This window comes from Peromyscus maniculatus, chromosome 23 (genome assembly GCF_049852395.1).
Source record: "Peromyscus maniculatus bairdii isolate BWxNUB_F1_BW_parent chromosome 23, HU_Pman_BW_mat_3.1, whole genome shotgun sequence".
Taxonomy (NCBI): Eukaryota; Metazoa; Chordata; class Mammalia; order Rodentia; family Cricetidae; genus Peromyscus; species Peromyscus maniculatus.
In genome coordinates, this window is record NC_134874.1 from 56983251 (window position 1) to 57007388 (window position 24138).

General features: G+C 48.4%; 1 protein-coding gene across 1 annotated transcript in view; it reads right to left on the minus strand.

Moving 5' to 3' along the window:
• Gtf3a (general transcription factor IIIA) overlaps positions 1-13097 on the minus strand; it is a 22040-nt gene extending 8943 nt beyond the window's left edge. The window contains exon 1 of the mRNA XM_076560372.1: positions 13049-13097. Within this exon, the coding sequence (XP_076416487.1) occupies positions 13049-13097 (49 nt within the window). The remainder of the gene's footprint in view (positions 1-13048) is intronic.
• Between the last annotated feature and the right edge of the window lie 11041 nt (positions 13098-24138).

Here is a 24138-nt window from a genome sequence, read left to right on the forward strand (position 1 = left end):
CCAGAGCTTATCAGGGCCAGTTAAACTAATTTCTGAGAGCGAATGTGCTCGTTACTGTTCTGTCGACTTTTTGTTGTTGAGGCCCCAGGTGTTTGGGGGCCATTCTCAGCCGTCGGCTTTCCTCTTTCCCTTCTCTTGATTCAATCTCTGTATTGGCAGAGACTGAAAAATACCCTTTCTGAGTCCTTACCAGCAAGGTGGTGTGCGTCGGCTGAACTGATCTTACTGTTAGTTGAGTGAAGATGACCATGAATAATATCTTTACAGAAGAATGTTTTGGCCAGAAGCGGTGGCGCACGCCTTTAATCACAGCACTCGGGAGGCAGAGCCAGGCGGATCTCTGGAAGTTTGAGGCCAGCCTGGTCTAGAGAGCAAGTTCTCGAGTTCCAGGACAGGCTCCAGAAATACACGGAGGGGGAAAAATGTTTTGAACGCACTTTATCCCAGTCAAACTAATCCACATGAAAAGGGGTTGATGGGCTAGGCGCACACCTTTAATCCCGGCACTAAGGGAGACAGAGGCAGGTTCCAGGCCAGCCTGGTCTACAGAAAGAGTTCCAGGACCCTGTCTTGAAAAACCAAAAGAGAAGGGGTGGGGGGTTGGTTGGAGGGATACAAGAGGGTCTCAACAAGCCAGCTGCAGAAAGACCTTGGAACGAGAAACTTGTTCACAGGGCATTTTCTGTGTCGCTATTGGGATCTCCTCATGCTCGCTCTTGCGCCTCCTATTCGTGTCCCCTGTGCATGTGTGCATTGCTGGCTGTCTCTCTGTCAGTCCCTCCCCACTCCCCTTTCTCACCCTTCATCTGCTCCACTCCAGCTTCAGATGCTCCCTTCCAGCCCCAGCCCTCCCCCTACCTGTCTGTCTCTCCTTTTCTCTGAAGATCAGCTTCAAGAAGATTCTGAGGTCCTGCGTCCGTCCGTGACTGTTGTTTTCCAGCGGTTTGGGTCTCAGCACAATCTCTCTTTGCATAATCTTCTACCTGTCCTCTTAGCTAAAGCCCTGGTTAGACAATGTGGGGCCCAGCTAGGATCAGGCTCTTCTCAGTGCCCCAAGGGCGGGATTGTGAGTCACGAGGGTCAAAGCTGAGGATTTACATAGAACTATTGTATTCATGTTCTAGCTGGGGGCTTTCCTTTACTAGTCTTCTCAATCACTTGACTAGCTGGGGGCTTTCATTTACTAGTCTTCTCAATCACTTGACTGGCTGGGGGCTTTCCTTTACTAGTCTTCTCAATCACTTGACTAGCTGGGGGCTTTCCTTTACTAGTCTTCTCAATCACTTGACTTTATTCATCACAAAGGGGGCTGGGGCCCTTGGATTCTGAACCCAACTTTGAGGCTACTTTGGCGCTATAAATCGAAAGCAACCATGTGTGGTTTCCAAGCCTAAGTCTCACAGAAACTTGTCTGTGAACCCTGTACCTTTGCCATTGGCCCAAAGATGAAGTTTCTATGCCAGTCTGTCCCAAGAAAAGACTAGAAGATCAAAGCTAGGCCATACTGTTGTACCCGTTTTTGCAAAACCCCCAGAGACCACCAAGGAGCCAGTTTCCGATGTAAGCACATAAGGGTCCTTTTATTCAGGTTCAACCTGGGGCACCGCATGGCAGATGGAAGGAAATGTGGTGGCGGCCACGAGCCCAGGTGTAGAGAGTTTTTATAGGGAAAAACTGCAACCTGGGAATTGGCAACTTGGGATTGGGTAGAAGGGATATGGGGCAGGGTGATTTTTTGAAACTATTGGTCTAGGCTTTAGACTCAAAGCCACATTTGAAACTACTGGGTTGTACTTTTGGCGGGAAAGCACAACCCGATGAACAGGATATCTGGGCTGGTCAGCAGGATCATCTAGATATCATCAAGGGCCATAAACTGCAGACAGAATGTCTACAGGAGCATACTGCCCTGTATCTGTTCAGTTGTCATGGCACATTCCTGAGGTCCTTCCTGGAACTGAGTACAGCAGGTGGTCTGAGATGGTGGCCCTACCCTAAGATGGGGTCTGTATTGCCTTCACAATACCAGCCAAGGCCAGCATGGATAAGCCAGTCAGCCATGTCAGCCAAGCCCAGCGTGGATCTGCAGCAATACATGACTATATGCCATTGAGCTGTAGAGTGGTTTTTCGGTCAGTGATTTGCTAGCAACAGCCAATACACCCTGGCTGGCTTGTGTTTATATAAGAAACATGCTCAGCTGTAGGAGGATTTTTCTTTGTGCCACCAGCTCACCAAAAACAACAGAGACTTCTTAATAATTATGGAAGCTCCACCAACAGCTAAGGCTTGTTTCTAACTAGTTCTTATAACTTAAATTAACCTGTATCTTTTAATCTTTTTTTTTTCAAGACAGGGTTTCTCTGTGTAGTTTTAGTGCCTGTCCTGGATCTCGCTCTGTAGACCAGGCTGGCCTCGAACTCACAGAGATCCGACTGGCTCTACCCCTTGAGTGCTGGGATTAAAGGCGTGTGCCACCACCGCCTGGCTAATCTACATTCTTTTATGCGGCTTGGTTACCTTTACTTTGTAAAGGCCATACTGCTTGCTCTGCATCCTTGGTGTCTCCTCGTGACTCCTCCCTTTTTCTTCCCATCCTTCTGTTGTGCCTGAAAATCCTGCCTATCTATTGGCCATTCAGCTTTTTATTAAACCAATCATAATGACACACTGTGATCAAATATCTTGCAACACTCAGCCAACAAACATACTCATTTATTTCTGTCATCTTTTTAACAAATCTTTCTTAGATCCCAATGATTACTCCGTTCGTTACTGATTATACCCCTTCCCTTCATACCCACATCATTTAAAAACAACTTATTCCTCTTTGTCCATTCACACTTTCATCACCACCACCACCACCACCATCATCATTATCACTATCATCATCATCATCATGAAACCTTTAAACGTGCCCCAAACTGGAATGGACACGACACAGAGCCCTTTGGACCTCTCACTCAGCTTCAGCCACCACCAAATTTGGGTCACTCTGGTTGCATCTGTCTCCATTCCTAATCAAAGACCCACATACCCTTAAGCCCAGCCTATCCAAAAGAATCTCATCTTACCCCTGTGAGTGCCTCCACAGTCTACCCGCCAACTGACCATAAATGTCCCATCATACATTGTACTTACTCATTTTCAATTATGCCCAAGGAAGAACTTGGCCCTCTAGTTCCTAGGCTGAGCCATGATTCCATCAGAAAGGGGGTATTTAGGGAGACCAGTCCGCCCTCAACTACATGAAGAGAATTCTGTTACTAGGGGCTATTCTTTTCCCCAAACTATTCCAGTTTATCCTCTGGTCTCTGGTCATTCCATGGAGACCTTCAAAACCATCTGACGTCTGTGATTGTATCAGGTAGGGCGTATTGAAAACAGATTACTCTCTCACCACACCACACTCCATAACTGAGGAAGGAAGAAGTCCCTTCCAGAAGCTGGGCCCTTCCAGGTCTAACATTGTCTATGATTACAAAGATCGATAGCCATCATTTTTTGAGCCAACCCTTGACAGGGTAAATATGCTACTAAGGAAGAAGTGGAGGTGTAGTCGGTTGGAAAGGAAGTTGTGGGATACTGAATGCACACTAAGAGGACCTTGTCATCAGCAAACTTGGAGGTCTGGTGTTGAGGGGGTAACCACGCAGCTGGGAAGGAGAAGGCTTAGATGCAGTGGGTGATTCAGCTTCCATGCTGGTTAGAGGTGTGGGCTTTGGGGTTCCGGGACCTGGCTTTGCAGCCTGTCTCCTATTTGACCTTGAGGCAGATATTTCATTAATTTCCCTGAAATCTATGTTTTCCATAAATTACGATGATCATGTCAGCAGCCCACAGTTGTAAGGATTGTATGAGATGATCAGCCTGTGAGCGATGCTTAACACAGGACTAAGGAATTAGAGCACAGCTATCTGTACCCTTCAGATCTAGACCAGCTGACACTTCCATCTCTCTGGGGAAGTTCCTTGCCTTCCACGAGCTTCTTGGCTTGTATGCTTTTTAAGCTCTATATTGAAGAAGTCTGTGGAAAGTGCTGACAGTGGCCTCTGGCCAGCAGCCAGATAGGACCTGGGCCCTTGGTCAGCAGCCCTGAAGGATCTTGTCCCAGTCACACCTTCAGACAAGGACTGTCACCCTGGCTCATTCCTTCATTGCAGCTCGGGAAAGACCCAAAGTAGAGAGACCAGCTGTGTCCAGACTCCTGCCCCACGTGATAAGAAATGCTGGTTGTGGGGCTGGACATGGTGGGGACACACGCCTGTAATCAACCAGCACTCGGGAGGCAGAGGCAGGCGGATCTCTGTGAGTTCGAGGCCAGCCTGGTCTACATAGAAAGTTCTAGGACAGCCAGAGCTATAGAGAGTGACCCTGTCTCAAAAACAAAACACAAAACCAAACACAAAAAATTAAATGCGTGTTGGAAAACAAAGCAAACAGAAGTGGGTGGTGGTTTAGACCACCAAGTAAGAGGGGAGTTTATTATTTGGCACAACTAACATGTAGAGCCCAAGTTTTATACTTCACAAAAAAACTCTAGACAGAGTGGTGCTGAACTCTCACCAAGGAGAGAATAGCTGAGCAAGAAGGAAGAGGGACCTTCTGGGAACCAGGGAAGACTCGGACACAGAATTTGGTCATTTAAAAAATTTAGTCGGGCTGGGCGCTGGTGGCGCACGCCTTTAATCCCAGCACTCGGGAGGCAGAGCCAGGCGGATCTCTGTGAGTTCGAGGTCAGCCTGGTCTACAGAGCAAGTTCCAGGACAGCCAGAGTTGTTACATGGAGAAACCCTGTTTCAAAAAACAAACAAACAAAACAATAATAAATACAATTTTGTATTATTTTATGTGTATGGGTGCTTTGCCTGCATGTGTGTCTGTGCATCATGTGTGTACATGCTCACCAAGGCCAGAAGAGGGCGGCAGATACCTGGGACTGGAGTTACAGAGGGGTTTGTACCACCACGTGAGTGCTGGGAACTGTATCCCTGTCGTCTTGGAGAGCAGCCAGTGCTCCTAACCATCAAACCAGCTCTTCAGCCTACATTCAACCACTTTGTCTCTTCCTAACTGAAACTCAGACATATACCGTGCTAAGTATGAGTTTTATGGTAAGGTACCTAATTTCCTAGGGCAGACCACACAATCTCCCGTAGGCTCTGCCCTAGGAATCCTTCAGTGTGTGATCCCACTTATGCCAGTTTTGCTTTGTTTTAACTGCTGGAAAATCAAAAACAAGGCGTTATCCGTAAATGTGCCCTGAAATGAGCCGCAGTGTCAGCCTGTTCCTCTTCTTTGAGCAGTAAGCAGGGTCTCAATGTGTTACCCTGGCTGGCCCGAAACTCACTATGTAGACTAGGCTAGTCTTGAACTCAGGAGATCCGCCCGTCTTTGCTTCTTTGCTGAGTGCTGGAATTAAAGGCATGGGCCATCATGCCCAGTATGTTCTCTCCTCTTTTTGTGACTGGGGTAGTACAGCAGAAAGCTCTTTGGGTTGGCTCCACTTGTCACCACCTGCACGTGACTCGGCCAGCCGTCCCCTCCCTGTACGGGCTCATCTAAAGAGTGGAGGGCACCCCGTCCCGCCTCCCTCACACAGCTGTTTCAAGCTCCATTGGCCAGCTCAGCAGGCTGTGTGACCCCTGTACTTCAGTGGCCCCACCAGCAGCCTCACAGGTAGCAAGGCTTGACTAACCCGGGTAGAGCACATGGCCGAGGGGAACTGTTCTGAGGCCATCGACTCTTGCTGCCACCATTTCTGTGATCCACGTGTCAGTCACGGAATGCTGTGTGCCTGTAGACCGCAGGTTTACGCTGACCATGGGTTCTGGACCGGGTGAAAAGTGCCTGGATGAATGAGTGCTAAATAAATCACATGAGTTAGGAGACTCAAAAAAAAAAAAAAAAAAAAAAGAATCTAACCGTTTTGCCTGTGGATTAAGCAGGAGAGAGTCCCCTGCCACACCACACCTCAGGGGCAGCCACAGTCCCACTGTGCCCCTGTCCTCCAGGAAGGCTGGAGGAGTCTCTGTCGAATCACTCAGTGAGGGCAAGCTCTCACCTGTGGCTTATCCTTGCCCCTGGCTACACCATCAGCAGATGCCTCGCCATCTCCACACCCATTCTTTGAATGTTCCCTGTGATGTCTGCTTATCTAGAATCATCACGCAGGCAAGTGTTGAGGCGCGCTTCCATTTAGTCTTCTTCATTATCAGCCGATCGATCACATGACTCCACCCGGCTTTTCTGATTAGCCCTCGCCTCCCTTGGTCAGATCCTGGTCTGCAGCCCTAATACCTCTGCTGGGTATTGCCACAAGCCCCATGCTCAGTCACTGCCTTCCACTTCAAATCCATTTCAGTCCGAGGGAGAGGGAGCCGGAGTCTGTCTAGCTAGCGAGCGAGTGAGGCTTAATTGCTCTCTGATTACTCTTGGGGTCAGGCTCACGAACACGCAGTCTCCATCTGCAGTACATGCAAGGGTTTTGTGTTTGATAATTTCCCCTGACAGCCAGCAGAGATGTGCCTGGCTGCGATGAGCAGACATCTTTGGGGGAGTCCTTGCCCCATTTCTGCCTGGCTTCTTGGTTTGCATTGGAGGCAGGATCCATCCATCTCTCTTCCCTTGCCCCGATGCCATTTTGATCCAGTTTAGCATGGTCACATCTGACCTCAGCCACAGTTAGCATCTGTACCCATCATCTCTGAGCCTTTCTCTCCACTGCTGCTCCTCGGGGATCTTTCTCAAATTCCAGCAGTTTGAGGAATGGCCCACTATTGTTGGGATAGAGTCACAGTTCCTCCCTGGTGCCTTTGCAAGGTCGCACGGGACCTTTTGCAAGTGTCTCCAGGCCTCATTTCTTACACCGCCATGATGTGCAAGGACGCTCGGCTGCGCTGCCTTCCTTAGCCACACTCACCCTCTCCCACTGCCATGCAGTAGACCCTCTATTCCCAGGTTCCACATTCAGGAACTCGGCCAACCCTAGACTGAAACGAACATTTTTCCTTGCTGTGATTCCTACACAGTCCAGTACAGCGACTGTCTGCACAGCATAGGCATTCCGGTCGGCACCACAAGGCGCCTAGAGATGACTTAAACTGCATGTGTAGGTTCTTTGCAGATGCAATGCATGCCATCTTACATAAAGGACTCAAGGATCTTCGTAGTTCAGTATCCTCAGCGGTCTTGGGGCCAGGGACCACCGTACTATCTTACTGACTCCTTCCTCCTCCATCCTTCAAAATTTGCAAAGCCCACCCACCTACCAGGAGGCTGCTTAGGAGTGAGTTCCTCCAAGGATCTTACCATCTCCTCCAGGCAGCCGTTGGTACTGTTGGTGGGGTGAGGGCAGGCAGAGGGGGTGTCAGATAGAAGCAATTAGATCCAGATGCAACACCCAGAAGGACCTGATTCCGGCAGCCCTCCTGAGGATGTGGAGGGTGCTATAGGCATTGCCAGGACTCTCTTGGGAGCCAAGAGATACTAGAGTACTGGATGGGCAGCGTGGACTCCTGGCCTGGATTGCCAACGATCTGGTGACCTCCAGATCCTGCCTGGCAGATTTTCAAGCTTGAAGCAGGTTTTCTTTCTCTTGGAACTTTCCAACCCCTGGCCTTATCTTATTCCAAAGTCAAAGGTCAAAGGTCAAGGGATCCCTAGCCTCTGTGCCCATCTGGCCAATACTACAAGATGAAAGGAGATGGATATTTAGGGGAGCCATGAGACCAATCCTTTCTTGCTGGTCTCGGGGCCCGCCTCAGCTTCTAGAACCATCTCTCTTCAGAGTGGAGGGTTATATGGGAAGAAGGAAGCAGGAGGGTCTGTGTATTCCTCCAGATATCTAGGGCCCTGGTGGAGACAGGCAGGCTGTGTCCTGGAAACCCTGGTTCTCATTTGTGTGATGACTCCAACTCCCTGAAAAATCTCAAAAGGACCACTACTGACATCTGTTTACCACAGAAAAGAGCACGCAGCTGGGCTCTACGGAGTGACTTCTAAAAACAGGGCTTCGAGCAGATGTGGGACAGCTGCTGGCTCATCTGACCATGGGCCCGCCCCCTCTCCCAGAGGGAAAAGGAATCTAAATGCCTACGCGTCGCTGCAGCTGGAACAGGAAGTTCCGTCTGGATTTTCTGCTCTCTGGTTCTTCAGAGCTTGTGGACACAGGTTCAAGGAACCGGCGGTCTAGCCAACAGAGAAGGCAAGCCCTGCAGAGGCAAAACTCTTCCCCGATCAGCTTATCCTTACATCTCTACAGTTACCACTCTCCTTACAAACCAAAAGTATGGCACCTGCATCGTCCTGGGGGTGCCTGACCTTTCCAGGGTGCTGTGAGAATGTGTGCCCAGGGAGCAGCAGTGCATGCTGCTGCTGTGTGAATAACACTTTCTGTTATTCAGGGAGTGGGGTCCCCCCAGCAGTACCGAGGTGAACAGGCAGCCGGCAGTCTAGCATTTATCCGTGCATATGTAGCGCCCCAAGGGTCTAACTGCCTTTTCAATGGACTTTAAAATGGTTTCTCTATATCTCACACACATCCCCCTTCTCTGAGGAAAGACATGATCAACATGGCGATCAGATGACCTGGAACTGGCTTCTCACTCTATCCTGCTTCTCGGCTGTGGATCTGGGCCATCTCTTCATCTTGTCCGTCCCTCTATTTCTCCATCAAAAAAAAAAAAAAAAAAAAAAAAAAGAGTCTCTAAATAGAATTGCATGCATGGCTTTAAGCTCTGGGAAAAGGAGAGAGCAAACCAAATGGACCCAGCTCTTGCAGAAGGAGCAGCATCCAGGCCGTGTTGAATCCAGGATGCGGGGGTGGGGGGTGGGGGGTGGGGGGGAGAGCCAAGGGCCCTTAGGCGCTTTGAGGACAGGGAGAGGAGTGGGATTTTTTCCACGAGGACTGGCAGGTGGAAATCAGTCCCTTCAAGTGTCTTGTCTTGATGGTGCCACGGCCCCTCAGCTCCTGCTGTCCTGATGTTGCTTCTGAGGGAAGAGAATTTAAAAAAAAAAAAAACACAGTGCCATCTTGTGGTCAGAAAAGGATACGCGTGTTTCAATCATAGTTCTTTATTGGATTTTATATGACATTAGCAGGTGTAAATAAATTGCATGCTATTACGCCCTCAATTCCTCCCATATGGTCGGCAGCATTTTAAAGTGGTCAGCAAATGTTGACAGCCATCTATACTTGTCCCGCTCACACATTTACCACAAGTAATTAACTTAACTACCTGATAAAAATGTCACTGGCATGTTGTAATGCCGGCTATTGTCTGAGAAGACTTTGACTGACAGTTTCTTCCCTGGGTTCCCCGGTTATCTTTATAGGCACATAATCAAATCCAAATTTGATCATTATTTTACGATTGGATTAAAGTAAACAGCCAAACTGTGTAATCAGGATCCAGGAAGATTTATTCTGAGCTTCAATGGTGGGCTTTGGGTTTTTATATTATGAGGAGACAATAACTAATTAGTCTGATTGCTTTGTGACGCTGCCAAATGCGGGGCAGCCACGCCCTCCTTATGAATGGGATCCATCAGCGGGATTCCTTCCACCGGCGCTGAGATATATCAGTTTGTTTGCTTTCAGGGTTCCTGTGGCTGCTCCGGGAACCGCCATCATCCCATGCAAGCCTTTCATTGCCTCACACACAGGAGCGACACAAGCTGAGATTCGTGACCCATGGCGAGCGTGCCCGCCGCCTGCCTGGGGTCAGACTGTCAGAGGGTGAATGGCCCAGCAGCAGCTGCCTGAGCCTGGGTGGCCGCATCTCCACACAGTCCTGGGAGCTGCGGGTCCAGGCTGTCATAAACAGCTAGAACAATGGAAAGCTCCTTAGGTTGCTTCAGCTGTGACTAGTGAAGCAGTGTGTGCCTTTTACATACAGACTTCAGTCCTCAAATAAGGCAGCCTTCTGTGTAAGCTGGACACACATTCTCTTCTTGCATACTTGTGATAAAAGACACCTCAAAAAAAAAAAAAGGTGACAATTGGGTCTGGAGAGTTGACTCAGCAGTAAAGAGCTTTTTTTTTTTTTTTTTTTTTTTTTTTTTTTTTTTTTTTTTGCTGCTGTTGCTGAAGATGCTGATACCATTTATTCCTAAAACCCACATGGTGGCTGATCCCTATAGCTCTAGTTCCAGGGGGTCTGGTGCCCTCTTCTGGCCTCCACAGGCACTGCACTCATGTGGTACACAGACAGGCTTGCAAGCAAAACACCCATACACATAAATTTCTTTTTAAAAAAAATTTAATGTGACAGTTTTTTTTTAGAGTGTTTCTCCCTCTGACTAAAGGGTTGTCAGGACCCAATAGATGCTTCCATTAATGAAGATGACTTCTCCACATCCCGCCTGATGCTGGGAGGAAGTGGCCTTTGCTAGTCTGTGTTGGTGAAGGCCATGTCTCAAGACTACAAACCATGGAAACAGCAAGACCTGGGTATGGTACTGATGCTTCAGGCATTAACAGACTCAGATTACTCTTTGGCTGTTTATTTGAAAGGCTAAAATAGAATCAGACCAATCTCTAAAGCCCAGTTTCCCATATCCTGAAGGCATATCTTAATTGTCCACACCCACCCAGCCCCCAACACCTGAGGCAACCTGATCTTTGCCCAGAAGACACACAGGTGCCTGCCAGCCTCACATGGGCCTCTGAACTCACTGACTTCCTGTAGGGAGTGCTTAAGTGCCTATGTGCCAGCTCCTGGCTCCACCGGCCTCATCCTGGCTCCACCCACGCCACATAACACCCATGCCTCCCTAGCAGGAGGTAGAGTGCCTCGCCTCAGGAGCAGCAGGCCGCTTGTGCGGAGCAGGTGGCAGCTCCCGTTTGTTTGCTCAGTAAATGCTCACTGTGAGCTTCTCCCATGCCAGAGAGAGAGAGAGAGAGAGAGAGAGAGAGAGAGAGAGAGAGAGAGAGAGAGAGAGAGAGAGAGGACAAACACAGCACTTCCTAGGTTCAGACTGTGTCCAAGGTCACTTAGACCAGTGGGAAATCGGAGGTTAGCTGTCAGGGGTGCATCCTTCTGCCCTCTACGCTGCTGTTGGAGAATTTGTGTCTGAGCAATTTGATAACAAGACAGGCTCTGGGGAGTCCTCGTGGCTCCAAACCTCCAGCTGCTCTCACTAAATATTCAGCATTTCCCCCAGGGGCGCTTGCTTAACTCCAGCCTTGAGAGCGCCAGGATGTTTCCCGGGTTCCTGATGTGACTGACCTGTCACACTTATCTCAGTGCAGCAGGAAGCTAAGGGGGCATTCGCGCTGCCAATTCCAAATTACCCTTTACAGGGCAAACACCACCCAGTTCATGAATCGGGCGATCGAGAAAGAACTTTACCCACCATTAATGTTTTACAGCCTTTCTCAAAAAGTGTCACCTTTGACCCCCCAAGACTAAGGAAGGATTGCTGCTGAGTGAGTTCCGGGTGCTGATGCTGTTCTGGCTCCCATAGTGTGTGTGTGTGTGTGTGTGTGTGTGTGTGTGTGTGTGTGTGTGTGTGTGTCGGGGGGCGATGTAGTTCAAGACAGGAGTTTCTCTGTATACGTCTGACTGTCCTGGAACTCACTCTGTAGACCAGGCTGACCTCGAACTCACAGAGATCCACCTGTGCCTGCCTCCAAGTGCTGGGATTAAAGGCATTGGCCACCACAGCCCAGCTAGATGGACTCTTTCGAGCACATGAGGAAGCCAATCCAGACTTCCCAGAGCTGTGCTAATCGCCAGCTACTTGGCCTTCCTCAGAAATGATACACGGTTAATGTTCCAAGCACTGCCCTGCCTGCAGCAGAACCGGGCCTCCGCAGTGGTCGGGCACGGAAACCCACCCTTCTTTAGTCTCGGAGATCCACGGAGTTTCAGGTAGGCCCGTCCCGAGTGATCTGCAGAGGTTCTGGGGTTGCCCCAGCTTCAGCTGCAGTGCGCCAGCTGGCTCTCCAGAGGGCACGATGCTTCACGAATGGCTTTCATGACCCTGAGCTGGGACAACAGCGGGACATCAGAGATGCAATGGAGTCCTGAGCCACCTCTGGGACAAGCCTCTCCTTAGCAGGGACGAGCATCTCATATGCAAATGACAGCGCTAACGCTTTCATTTTTCTCGATGACCAGTGTCCAGCTATTTGCAACCTGAGCAGTTAGTCACTAAGCACAATTAATTATTCATGCTCTAACATTAGGCGGAAGTAGAGCTGACTGAGAGGTCTAGCAGGATTAGGTTCCTTCCAGCCCTGCTGACTGCCTCTGAACCACACAGCACAGCATAGTTAGAATTCCTGCAACCTGGAGGGGCAAGCTTTGTCATTGATGCCGTCTTTACAATGACAGATGTCCTTGTTTTTGTTTTTTTAGTTTAACTTCCTGTTGTTCATGTGACCTTACTGTCTCCATAGTTAGGTGGGCTTCTTTGCTTGGTACTTGGTACTGTTTTTCAGAATCTGCCGGTACCGTTTTTTGTAGCTTCACCTTAACATGCAATGGGCACCATCTATTCATGCTCCTGTTTCTAAGTCACAAACGTGTGTGTGTGTGTGTGTGTGTGTGTGTGTGTGTGTGTGTGTGTGTGTGTTTGGGCATGTGTGTGTGTGTGTGTGTGAGTGTTTGGGCGTGTGTGTGTGTGTGCTCGCGCGCGCGCGCGCGTGCGTGTGCGCGCGTGCACACGCAGGTACATAAGGCTGAGAGGGTATTAGGCCCCTAGAGCTGGAGCTCCAGGCATTTCCAGGATTCCCAGTTTGTTAGGTGGGGACTGGAATCTGAAGTCTGCTTCTCAGGATTTGGCATCGAGCACTGTGGGTTGAGAGTCGTTTCTCTAGCCCCTGGGTTATAATGTGTATATCTTGATAAATGGTGATTATATTGAGTTTTTGGCACAGAAGATTCCTGAAGAGCCTTTCCGACCAGTTTCCAGCTCTGGCACTCCACAGAGAGCGGCTGTGACTGAAGAAAGGCTGCTCGGTCTTCTGTTCCCACCCCAGTTTCCCTGGCTTGATCATTTAAACAGCGGCTCCCGAGCTCAGCCTACCCACCGCCTTTACCAGGCACCACGATGTGGCCAGCGCTGCAGATGAGCTCAGTGCAGCCCATGTGCCGCTGAGATGGGCCAGGGCAGGTCCACACTTCAGCCAGTACAGGAAGCCCAGCCCGCCATAAAGAGAAAGGCCAGCAGCAATTTGGGAATTAGGAAGAGTGGCTACCAGGACTAAAGCCTCCCGAGGCCGTAAAAACCTGCCCCAGGTTACTTCTCCAGAACCGAGGTGTGGCCTTTAACAGTCTTTCATTTTCTCTCCCTGAAGAATCTTAACCCAAACTTTAATTATAAGCCATAAAACTCCAATTCCATTTTCAAAGTGATTTCCAAAGATGTACACATGTAATTTACACATTTTTTGACTTCATGCTTTTGCCAAAAGTCCATCTCCCCCCTCCCCCTCCCTCCCTCTCCCTTCCCCCATGAATAATTGCATCCGTCTTCTTTATTAGTCAAGTGTGGGTTTTTCAAAGTTTGATTCCCCCCATGTCACCTTTTTACGAGTTATTTGTTTAGTTTTATGTGTGTTTTGCCTACACACATGTCTATGCACCACGTGTGTGCAGTGCCCACAGAGGCCGGAGCAGGACGCTGGATCCTCTGGGACTGAAGTTACAAATGACTGCGTTTCTGTGTGGGTGATGGGAACTGAACCCAGGTCCTCTGCAAGAGCAGACAGTGTTCTAACCACTGAGCCATCTCTCCAGCCTCGGTGTCATCTTCTTAATAAAATCCGATCTTCAGGTCTTCCAAAAGAGGAAGAAAACACAAACAAGGGTTAACACATTGCCTCACCTCCCACTTCTGCTTTTTTTTTTTTTTTTGTTGGTGGGGACTGGGGTCCTCCTGCTGGGGAATATTCTAGACCTGCCCCGGCGTCTGGCTCCTAATGCATTGCTATTCCCATCAGCGTCTGGGGCTCTTTTCTCAGAACTTGTATCTGTGGTCTCCCGAGGAGAACAAGCTCTTTTTAAAATGACCGTTTAAGAGCCACCCCGGGCTGCCGAACACAAACACCTGCCCTTTGTGAGACACAACTGGACAATCCGTTTAGATGTTTGAGTCTGCTCACGTGGGTCTTTAATGATGGGATGATCAGCAGCAAACCACGGGCTTCTGGACCTAAGAACCCCCAAGACAGGCAGATCGAAACCCTCCTGTCTGTATTCCAGCAGAAATAGCCACTTTCAGATCCAACAAGCAGGCTTCCGAGTTTTATATTTTGTCCACATCTCCCGACAGCTCTTGGAACCGCCCCACCTGGGTCTGCTCCCCCGTAGTCCCCCATCTCCATGATTTATGGGAGTCCTGACAAAGCAGTTGCTCCCCTCCTATCTCTGAGGTCCAGCAAAACCAGGCCTGTAAACCTCCCTCCCCACGCTACTGATTCCATCTTGCCCCAGGTCCCAGGTGAGGTGGGGACAGAACTCTATAACCTGCGATTATAAAACTGTCCGTTGGAGCTGGGCGGCGGGCGGCGGGCGGCGGCGCACAACTTTAATCCCAGCACTTGGGAGGCAGAGGCAGGTGGATCTCTGTGAGTTTGAGGCAGCCTGGTCTACAGAGTGAGATCCAGGACAGCTAGTGCTACACAGAGAAACCCTGTCTCGAAAAACAAAAACAAGAAAGAAAGAAAGAAAAAAAGAAAGAAAGGAAGGAAGGAAGGAAGGAAGGAAGGAAGGAAGGAAGGAAGGAAGGAAGGAAGGAAGGAAGGAAGGAAGGAAGGAAGAAAGGAAGAAAGGAAGAAAGGAAGAAAGAAAGAAAGAAAGAAAGAAAGAAAGAAAGAAAGAAAGAAAGAAAGAAAGAAAGAAAGAAAAAAAAGCCAACAACGACAAAAAAACCTGGCTGTTGGAACCAAAGACTTCCCTGAGCTGGTGTGTTTCCAGTCTTGATCAACAGACACTTTGTCCAAACTCCTACCTGAGGTTTATAGAGGAAATGGACAGGAGTCCCTTTTGGGAAAGGCCCTGAGTAAAATGGTGCCTCCTTGAGCAGAACTTTGGTGAGACTAGGTATGAATCCAGAATAGTCATTTCACACAGCAAAAGCTACAAGAAAAAAAAGTCCTCTGAATATCAGCCCAAAATGATAGACGAATGGCTGAAACAGCTGAAATAATGTTCTTATTTACACAGTCCCACCTCTATCATCCAAATTTCACTTCTGAGGGTAAATTTACAAACAGCAACCCAACTAATACAAGCTAGGGGAAAACATTTAACAAACGCCAGAAACTCCTGCAACCTCGGCACGACCCAGGCACTGCAGAGATACAGATGAGATGTCCTGCACCAAATCTGGGGCGTTGCTAAGGACTGTCACAGGTTTAGCCTGACACGGTGACACACACCAGTAACCCCAGTTCTCAGGAAGCTGAGGCAGGAGGATCTTGAGTTTGAACCCAGTCTGGGCTACTCCATAAGACACTTCTAACATGGAGGCAGATCTCTGTGAGTTCAGGGTCAGGCTGATCTATATAGTGAGTTCTAAGGCAGCCAGGACTACATAGTGCTACCCTGTCTCAAAATAATAATAATGATAATAGTAATAGGTTTAGTTAAATATGATTTGAATCACATTTCTCATAAAGCTCCAGTATTTTCAAAGACATATAATTTCCCTCATTGGCCCCTGCATACAGCATGCATGGGAATTTAACAGCTAATAAACATTTTAATGGCAAGCATTCATTCCTCAAAATAAAGAGTGAATAAATTATTAGGCATAAACAAAATAAATTTTGGTTCATTGCTTCCATATTGGCCCCTCTGTGCATTGCCTCTCATCCACGACTGTCGAATTTTCAAGGAAGTAGACACGCTTTCTTACGTGCCTCTTGTCAACTCCAAATTAAGATATCTAGAAAAAAGAGAGGCATGTGCCCACCAAGTGTCTCGTCGTGTCCTGTCCCATTCTGCTCTGTCTTCTCCCCTCCACTCCATCCCCGTCCCCACCCTCTAGACGGCAATCACAGCATTGATGCTGACGGCAATGGCTGACAGCGTTGGCTCTGGCCATGGGCAGCACCGTGGGGTGCGAACAGCAACTGTATGCTCCATGTTGACTCTCATGGAAACTGTCTTTAACCTAGTTGGACCTTGTCTTTTATCACCTGCATAAAGAGGACAATACTGCTGGTTTGATAGGGTTGTTGGAGGAAATAAAAAAGATAATCACGTAAGAAAATAAACATGTTAATGTGAATGATGTTTGACCTATTTGGATCGGTAGGGTAAAACTATACCAGCCTACATCAGCCATGAACTCACTGGTCTAAAGTCCAAAGGAAAACAATCCTGCTCTTCAGTTCCCATGTAATAACTTCTGGAAGGTTCTCAACCTCTCTGATTATGTGAGCCCGCCCATGTACAGAGCAGCCCTCAACTCCCCAGGACTCCTGCTTTATTATTATTATTATTTATTTTATGTATGTGTGTATTTTGGTTGCTTGTGTGTCTGTGCCCCATGGCATGCACTGTCCACAGAGATCAGAAGAAGGGATGGAATCCCCTAGAACTAGAACTCACAGATGGTTGTGAGCTGCCATATGGGTGCTGGGAATGGAATCCTGGTCCTCTGCAAGAGCGGCCAGTGCTCTAACCACTGAGCCATCTCTCTAGCCCCCAGACTCGTGCTTTGGAAGTACCATTTCACATATTTAAAGTTTAAGGCATGGAAGTGTTTTGAATGACTATAAGGAAATACTCTGGTGTTTATAATTCTGTGTTTGAGATGGCACAATAAAGCCAGCCTCTAGGCTTCTGATTCATTCTGTCTGTGATTTGGAGACTCTGGGAGCACCTCCCAAGCGGCCTTCAGAGAACCTTCTGAGGCTGGGAGTGACCAGAGAGAAATGTCCTCAATCTCATCCTCTGTCTAGTCTCCAGGGATTCAGAGTCCAGGAGGATCATGTGATTTGACTTGAGATGCTTAAATTCCTCTAACTCCGTGATAAGGCAAACATTCGCTAGAAAGATGGTTGGTTATTCAGGAAGATGGTTATCACTGCAGGTCAGATGCAGGATTTTAGGGCTCTGTGGGAATGGAGGAAGAGATGGCTCGGGAGTTAAGGGCACTGGCTGCTCTTTCAGAGGACCACGGTTTGGTTCCCAGCATCACGGGGCAGCTCACAAATGTCTGTAACTCCAGTTCCAGGCGACCCAGGGCCCTTCTGCAGCCTCCTGGGGCAGAAGCAGGTAGATCTCTGTGAGTCTGAGGCCAGCCTGGGCTACATGTTTCCAGGATATCCAGGGCTGCATAAAGAGACCTTGCCTCAAAACAGAAGAGGAAGAGGAAGAAGGAGAAATAATTTTAGGGGTCTAACAACTGAGTGTCCTGTGCAAATATTTGCATATGTGCATAATTAATCAGCAGAGGAAAGGGATGTGTGGAAAGAGACAGAAAGACATGCTCTGTAGAGTCAGAAAGATGAAAAGATGCAATGAAAATTCAGCCGGGTGGCGGTGGTGGCGGCGCACGCCTTTAATCTCAGCACTCGGGAGGCAGAGCCGGGCGGATCTCTGTGAGTTTGAGGCCAACCCGAGCTACAGAGTGAGATCCAGGACAGGCGCCAAAACTACACACAGAAACCCTGTCTGGAGAAAGAAAGAAAGAAAGAAAGAAAGAGAGAGAGAGGGAGGGAGGGAGGGAGGGAGGGAGGGAGGGAGGGAGGGAGGGAGGGAGGAAGGAAGGAAGGAAGGAAGGAAGGAAGGAAGGAAGGAAGGAAGGAAGGAAGGAAGGAAGAAAAGTAAGCTGCCTTTGCTGGTTCCCAACTCCCCAACCCTGAATGAGCACAGGTGAGGAGGCATCAACCCTTTTATCCTTCCAACATGTACATTATTCCTCTCCAATTCATCCTTCTGTTTATCATTGCCAATATGAGTCTATACTGGTGAGTCTTTTGGGAAAAGTAAAATTTAGCACGATGAATATTAACAATAACAACAGCAAGTGCAGTCGTGATGGGGTCGGTTGACCATTTATGGGGACTTTGGTGTGGGCTGAGCCTGACACCGACTATAAGCGATACAAGGACTTTGGGGACACTCTGCCTCCTCCAAACTTCGTGTCCCCAGAGAGAGAGGCATGTGGACATCTGACTCAGAACTAAGGGGAAAGAGAGAGAGTCACATGCAAGGTGCACCAGGGTGAGTCCTGGGAGGCAAGGGGCCATCAAGGGTTTCACTTCCCAACTCCAAGTGCAGCCCCGTGACCGTGGGAGATGAAAATCAGCCCCGGGGGAGTGTTCACCCCACAGGAACAGACAGCACTGGAAACCAGGGCCTATTCTCATAAAGAGGTGATTGCTAAACACTGACCATTGCTGTCCCCGGGGGAAGGGACACCTGGACAGGTCCTGTAGGTAGAGGCGAGTTCTCCGCTTGGGATGTATGTTTGGGTCTCTGCCTACTCGACAGTTTTTCTATCAGTTTTGGGACAAGTCTTCGGAGCTCTTCACCACTCCCCTACGCCCCGCTCCCATGTGTAGGCTGTACGTCACTGTATGTCACTGTACGTCACGGGCATCAAACCTAGCGAGCGGGGCCCAAAGCCTGTGCGGGTTCAGCACTGTGGACATGAAAATCCGCCATACCCCGGGCATTTTCCTATTTAACTTAATCTAAATGATCGAAACCACTAAAATGTGTCCTTTAGAGGTAATTGGGTGTATCGATGCTCATTAAAAGATAATAAACAGGAGCCTACAGTCTCTACCAGCTTCTTCTCGCCGTAAGTACGTATGTATTGCCTTTAAAATAATTATTGAACCATCAAGGGTTTATGGAAAGACAGTCACAGTCCAATAAGACGTTTTTGTGTTTTGTAGGGACACATAAAATCTTGAATGAAAACATGAGAAGAATAGCTACACCCTTGCAATGGGAAGTGATACTTGCCTACTCCATGTCCTCTAAAGGATGGTTGGAAGCCAGCTGGAGTGGCTGGTCAGATTCCTAAAGCATCCTTGGTACGCGCCCGTATTTGACTTCCGCTCCTTTTTCAAAGTCAGGAGAGGCATCTATCTGCACGGAACCGTGAAAAGTCATGACAGAATCAGGGCTTGCTCAGCATCCAGGGAAGGCAGCCCATCGGCCTCCTGTCTACCTCTTCCCTGAATCAGCATCTATGGGGCTGGGGGAAGCAGAGGGGCATCGTAAAGATCCCACTCCACTTGAGCCCAGCGCTAACAACGCTGTGAACACGCGGCTGCTCTGGGGAAGAGAGCATTCGAAGAGGGCTTTGCCGCAGGAGGCTCCTTCCTGGGTGTGAGCCACAGACCAGCTCATCACATTACCAGGAGACCCAAGGTGTGGCCCACGGGACAGTGATACAAAGATGGGGGGAAAGCAAAGGAATCTTGTTAGGAGGAAGCTCGGTGAACCAGGCTTGTTTTCCACAGCTGCTAAAGCAGGACCGCATTAACCTGGTGCCGGGCTCCCCTTTCCCAGGACAGCATCACTGAGTGCCCGGCTCCGGGCTTGCCCAACTATATCATTCCCTCCAAAGTCTGGGGTCTCCTGAACGGACTCCCATCTTCCTTTTAAGAGAACATGGATGTCTCTCTCTCTCACGTTCTTTTGTTGTTGTTGTTGTTGTTGTTGTTGTTGTTGTTGTTGTTGTTGTTTGAGACAGGGTTTCTCTGTGTAGCCCTGGCTGTCCTGGATCTCACTCTGTAGACCAGGCTGGCCTCGAACTCACAGAGATCTTCCTGCCTCTGCCTCCCATGCTGGGATCAAAGGTGTGCACCACCATGCCCAGCTAATAGATGTCTCTCTTGATGAATGAGCTGTTTCTCAGTTGATTATTCTCCAACTTTTCCAAAATTATCCATTCCTCCAAAGACTTAAAAAGTCCAGCTTGAGTGTGTTCTCATGCAAATTCATATTAACAGTTCCCAAAGTCTACGAGCCCTTGAGGGGACAAAGAGTCTTTCAGGGGTTCCCTGATAATCCATCAATCTCTCTCTCTCTCTTTGTCTCTCTCTCTCTTTGTCTCTCTCTCTCTCTCTCTCTCTCTCTCTCTCTCTCTCTCTCTCTCTCTCTCTCTCTCTGTGTGTGTGTAGCGTATATATGCTTTCATGCATAAGACATATATGTTACAGGCATTTGCCAAGTAGAAAACAAGGCATCAATGAGATTTGTAAAAATAAGAAGCCATGCTATTCTGTTTTGATGCTTTGGAAAATACAATTATTTATCATGAAAATATGTATGTAAACATGGAATGAACTTATTATTGTTGTTGTAATTGTTCTAATTTGGCTTTGTAGTGCTAAGGGTTGAACATGGGGCCCATGCATGTTAGGAAAGTCTTTGTCATTCAGCTACATCCCCAACCCCTCAGGACTGTTTTATAGTAAATTAATAAATCACTATTGTAAATCCCTTCATTTTAATCTCTGAAATGATAAGCACGAATGGATATGACCCATTTAGGCAAAAAGTCTTTAAAACTTTTAAAAGTTTAAAGGGAATTTTTAAGTTAATTTATGTGGGGGCTGGAGAGATGGCTCAGCAGTTAAGAACACTGGCTGTTCGTCCAGAGGACCCAGGTTCAATTCCCAGCACCCACACGGTGGGTCATAACTATCTATAAATCCAGTTACAGGGACTACAGAAAAAAAAATTAATTTATGTGTATGGGTGTTTTGTTTGCATGTAGATCTGTGGACGATGGAGGTATCTGTTCCCATAGAGGCCAGCAGAGGGTATTGGAGCCCCTGAGACTAGAGTTACAGATAGCTGTGAGCCACCATGTAGGTGCTGGGAATCAAATTCAGAGCTCTTAACTGCTGAGGCGTCTCTCCAGCCCCCTACATTTTAACTCTTTAAACTGAGACTGTAAAAAATCTCTGGAAAACAGCTTTTGAACAGAATTTCAGTTCTTTTTTTAATCCTAACTCCTTGTAATTGAAAAATATAATCTAACACATGATTACTTTAAATTTACAGGAAATAATCGGTAACTCAGCAATACATAAACATCACCCAACAACTTAAGTTAGATGATAAAAAGATTTAACCATCCTAAACAGTACATTCAGATCATCCCCTCTAAGGCTTCAGGGTCATCATAGAAAAGGAAGAAGGAGAGAATGCAAGAATTGGAAAGGGGAAGGAGGACCATGAGTACTATTTTCTGGACATGACAGGGCCATTGCTCACGGGAACTCTCACCAGCTGTGGTTACCTCCATAAGACCTGCTTCTTATGCTTTTGGCTAGGGAGATGGCCCTGTCTGAAAAGTGGTCGCTACACAGAGATGAGGACCTGGCTTCAGATTCCCAGCACCCACGTGAGAGCCAGGCACACCAGGGCCCACCAGCACTGAGGAGGTGGAGACAGGAGGGTGGACGGGACTCCAGGGTTGGTGAGAGGCCCTTTCGGAGCACGGCACTGGGCTCTAGTGGTGACCTGCTCGTCTATTTGAGCATCTTGCTGTCCCCGTGTCCTGGTCTCCAAGTCTTTTTTGCTCTGGATATCTCGGAATTCCTCAGACACCAACCTTGTGCTCTGTCAGGCCTGGCTGGGTGCAGGGACCCACTTGCTGCTTTGAGGGAATCTGGTGTCCCTGCAACAGTGTTTCATGGGGTGACAGAAGCCACAGCAGAGTTCGGTACCCCCAGAGCACAGAGAGACGTGGTGGCATTTCTGAGCGTGCAGGGCAGACGGCAAGGCCCGAGAGTTCCGCTTAATAAATTTCATTGCATGCCTGTCATTCACCAACCCAGGCAAGAAATGAGGCACTTCCAGCTCCACGTGTCCCCTCCCAGGAAGTTCCCCTTCCTGCTGCAACAGCCAGTCACCTCCGGGCTACCTCGTTGCCTTACAAGTTTCTGTTTCTCCAGCTGACTATTGTGATTTACGTTGACGCCTTTGCCCAGGCCCTTTGGTAGCCTGGTTTCTAAAACATGCGTGTGTTCTTTGGTGTGGCCCACCAACACTGTTTTCGTGAGCCTCATCAGCACTATCCAATTCAGGCTATTCATCTTGAAGGGAGGCGACAGTCAACGATGAGTGGATCCGTTTAGCTGGCAAAGAACAATGCCAGGTCCCAGTACTCAATCAGACAGCTCACAATCACCTGTAACTACAGCTCTAGGGGATCTCACGCCCTCTTCTGGCCTTCTGGGGAACCTGCATGTACTTGTCCGATGGACTCACACCTAGACACATGCCATAATTTTTTTGGGGGTGGGGGTTGTTGTTTGGTTTTTTGAGACAGGGTTTCTCTGTGTAGTTTCGGTGCCTGTCCTGGATCTCTCTCTGAAGACTAGGCTGGCTTCGAACTCACAGAGATCCACCTGCTTCTGCCTCCTGAGTGCTGGGATTAAAGGTGTACGCCACCACTTCCTGATGATAAAATATGTTTAAAGATGCAAGGAGAGCCGGGCAGTGGTGGCGCATGCCTTTAATCCCAACACTCGGGAGGCAGAAGCAGGTGGATCTCTGTGAATTCGAGCCCAGCCTGGGCTACCAAGTGAGTCCCAGGAAAGGCGCAAAGCTACACAGAGAAACCCTGTCTAGAAAAGAAGAAAAAAAAAAAAAAAGATGCAAGGAGAAGATAAAAGGTAGCGGGGTTTTGTTTGTTTGTTTGTTTGTTTAACATGCTATATCTTTGTCTTTAGGAAAAGAGAGAAATCTTATTTATTTATTTATTTTGGCACTAAGGATTAACCCCAGGCCCTTGTACATGCCAGGCAAAAGCACTACCATTGAACTATGTAGGGCCTTATCTTCAACCCAGTCTGTGAATCAGGAGCATCCTACAGATAAGCCCTCCTGGCTTTCGGAGGCAACCGCAATGCTGGCTCCTTCCGGAGTGTTGCTCTGTTTGGGGGATGGTGGGAGGGATTTAATGAACCCTCCTTTGGTGCCTCTGAGAGCATCTCCCTGTGTGGGAAAGGAAGTCATGAAGACAGAGACCCCTGTGACCCTGGCTGGAGATGCAGTCTCAGAGTTACATCTTATGACAGCTTCATCTCTAATACAAAAGTACGTATTTTCAGCTGGGCACAGTGGCCCACGCCTTTAATCTCAGCACTCAGGAAGCAGAGGCAGGAGAATCTCTCTGAATTTGAGGCCAGCCTGGTCTGCAGAACGAGTTCCAGGACAGCCAGGGCTGTTACACAGAGAAACCCTGTCTTGAAAAAAATCAAAAAGAATAAAAAATAAAATAAAATTTAAAAAAGTACATCTTTTCTGGCTGTGTTCACAAAAAGGCCTGGAGAAGATGGCGCTCTGGGAGCAGCTGTGGCCACAGCATGTAGATTCCCGCCACTCAGATCCTCCGTCGAGAGCAGGGGTCCTCCACTTGGAGAATTGGCCCGGCTGCCACTTCTGGGGAAAGACACTTTCTGTACTTCCCACGCCAGGAAGAAAGGATGCTGGCTGTCTCCTTGGGTGACTTGAGGAGCCTCTCACTGTCCGTGGACAGGACACGCTACACCTTTTTATCAAGGCTGTGAACTTCACTGGGTGGAAAACAAGCTCTGCTGTTTCGGTCACTAGCCTCACAGTGACACCAGGCCATTCACGACGATCATAGCTCATGTGGTGGCCTAGAGGGTGCCGAGGAAGCAGCCAGCAAAAACAAGGGACAGCGCCGAGGACCCTCCCACCCTCATTTGTCACAGACCCCAGACCTCTGTAACCAAAGTGCTGCTGAGGGAGGGCTTGCTCTATCCCAAAGAATCGAAAACACCCGAGACACATCCTTACAAGCTCACAGCTTCTGTGGCTCCCAATTCAGATAAGCCAACCGTTAAAGAGAAAGAAAACCCAGAGACATACAAGTGTAGACTGTGTCTGAATGTTACCGGGGACATTTGCTTATATTTGGGTGAGCTGATACCATGGTGATAATTTTATTTATTTATTTATTTATTTATTTATTTATTTAGGTTTTTCGAGACAGGGTTTCTCTGTGTAGTTTTGGTGCCTTTCCTGGATCTTGCTCTGTAGCCCAGGCTGGCCTCAAACTCACAGAGATCCGCTTGCCTCTGCCTCCTGAGTGCTGGGATTAAAGGTGTGTGCCACCACCACCTGGGTGTGAGATTTTTTTTTTTTTTTTAGAATCTTTGTTGTTTAGAAATAC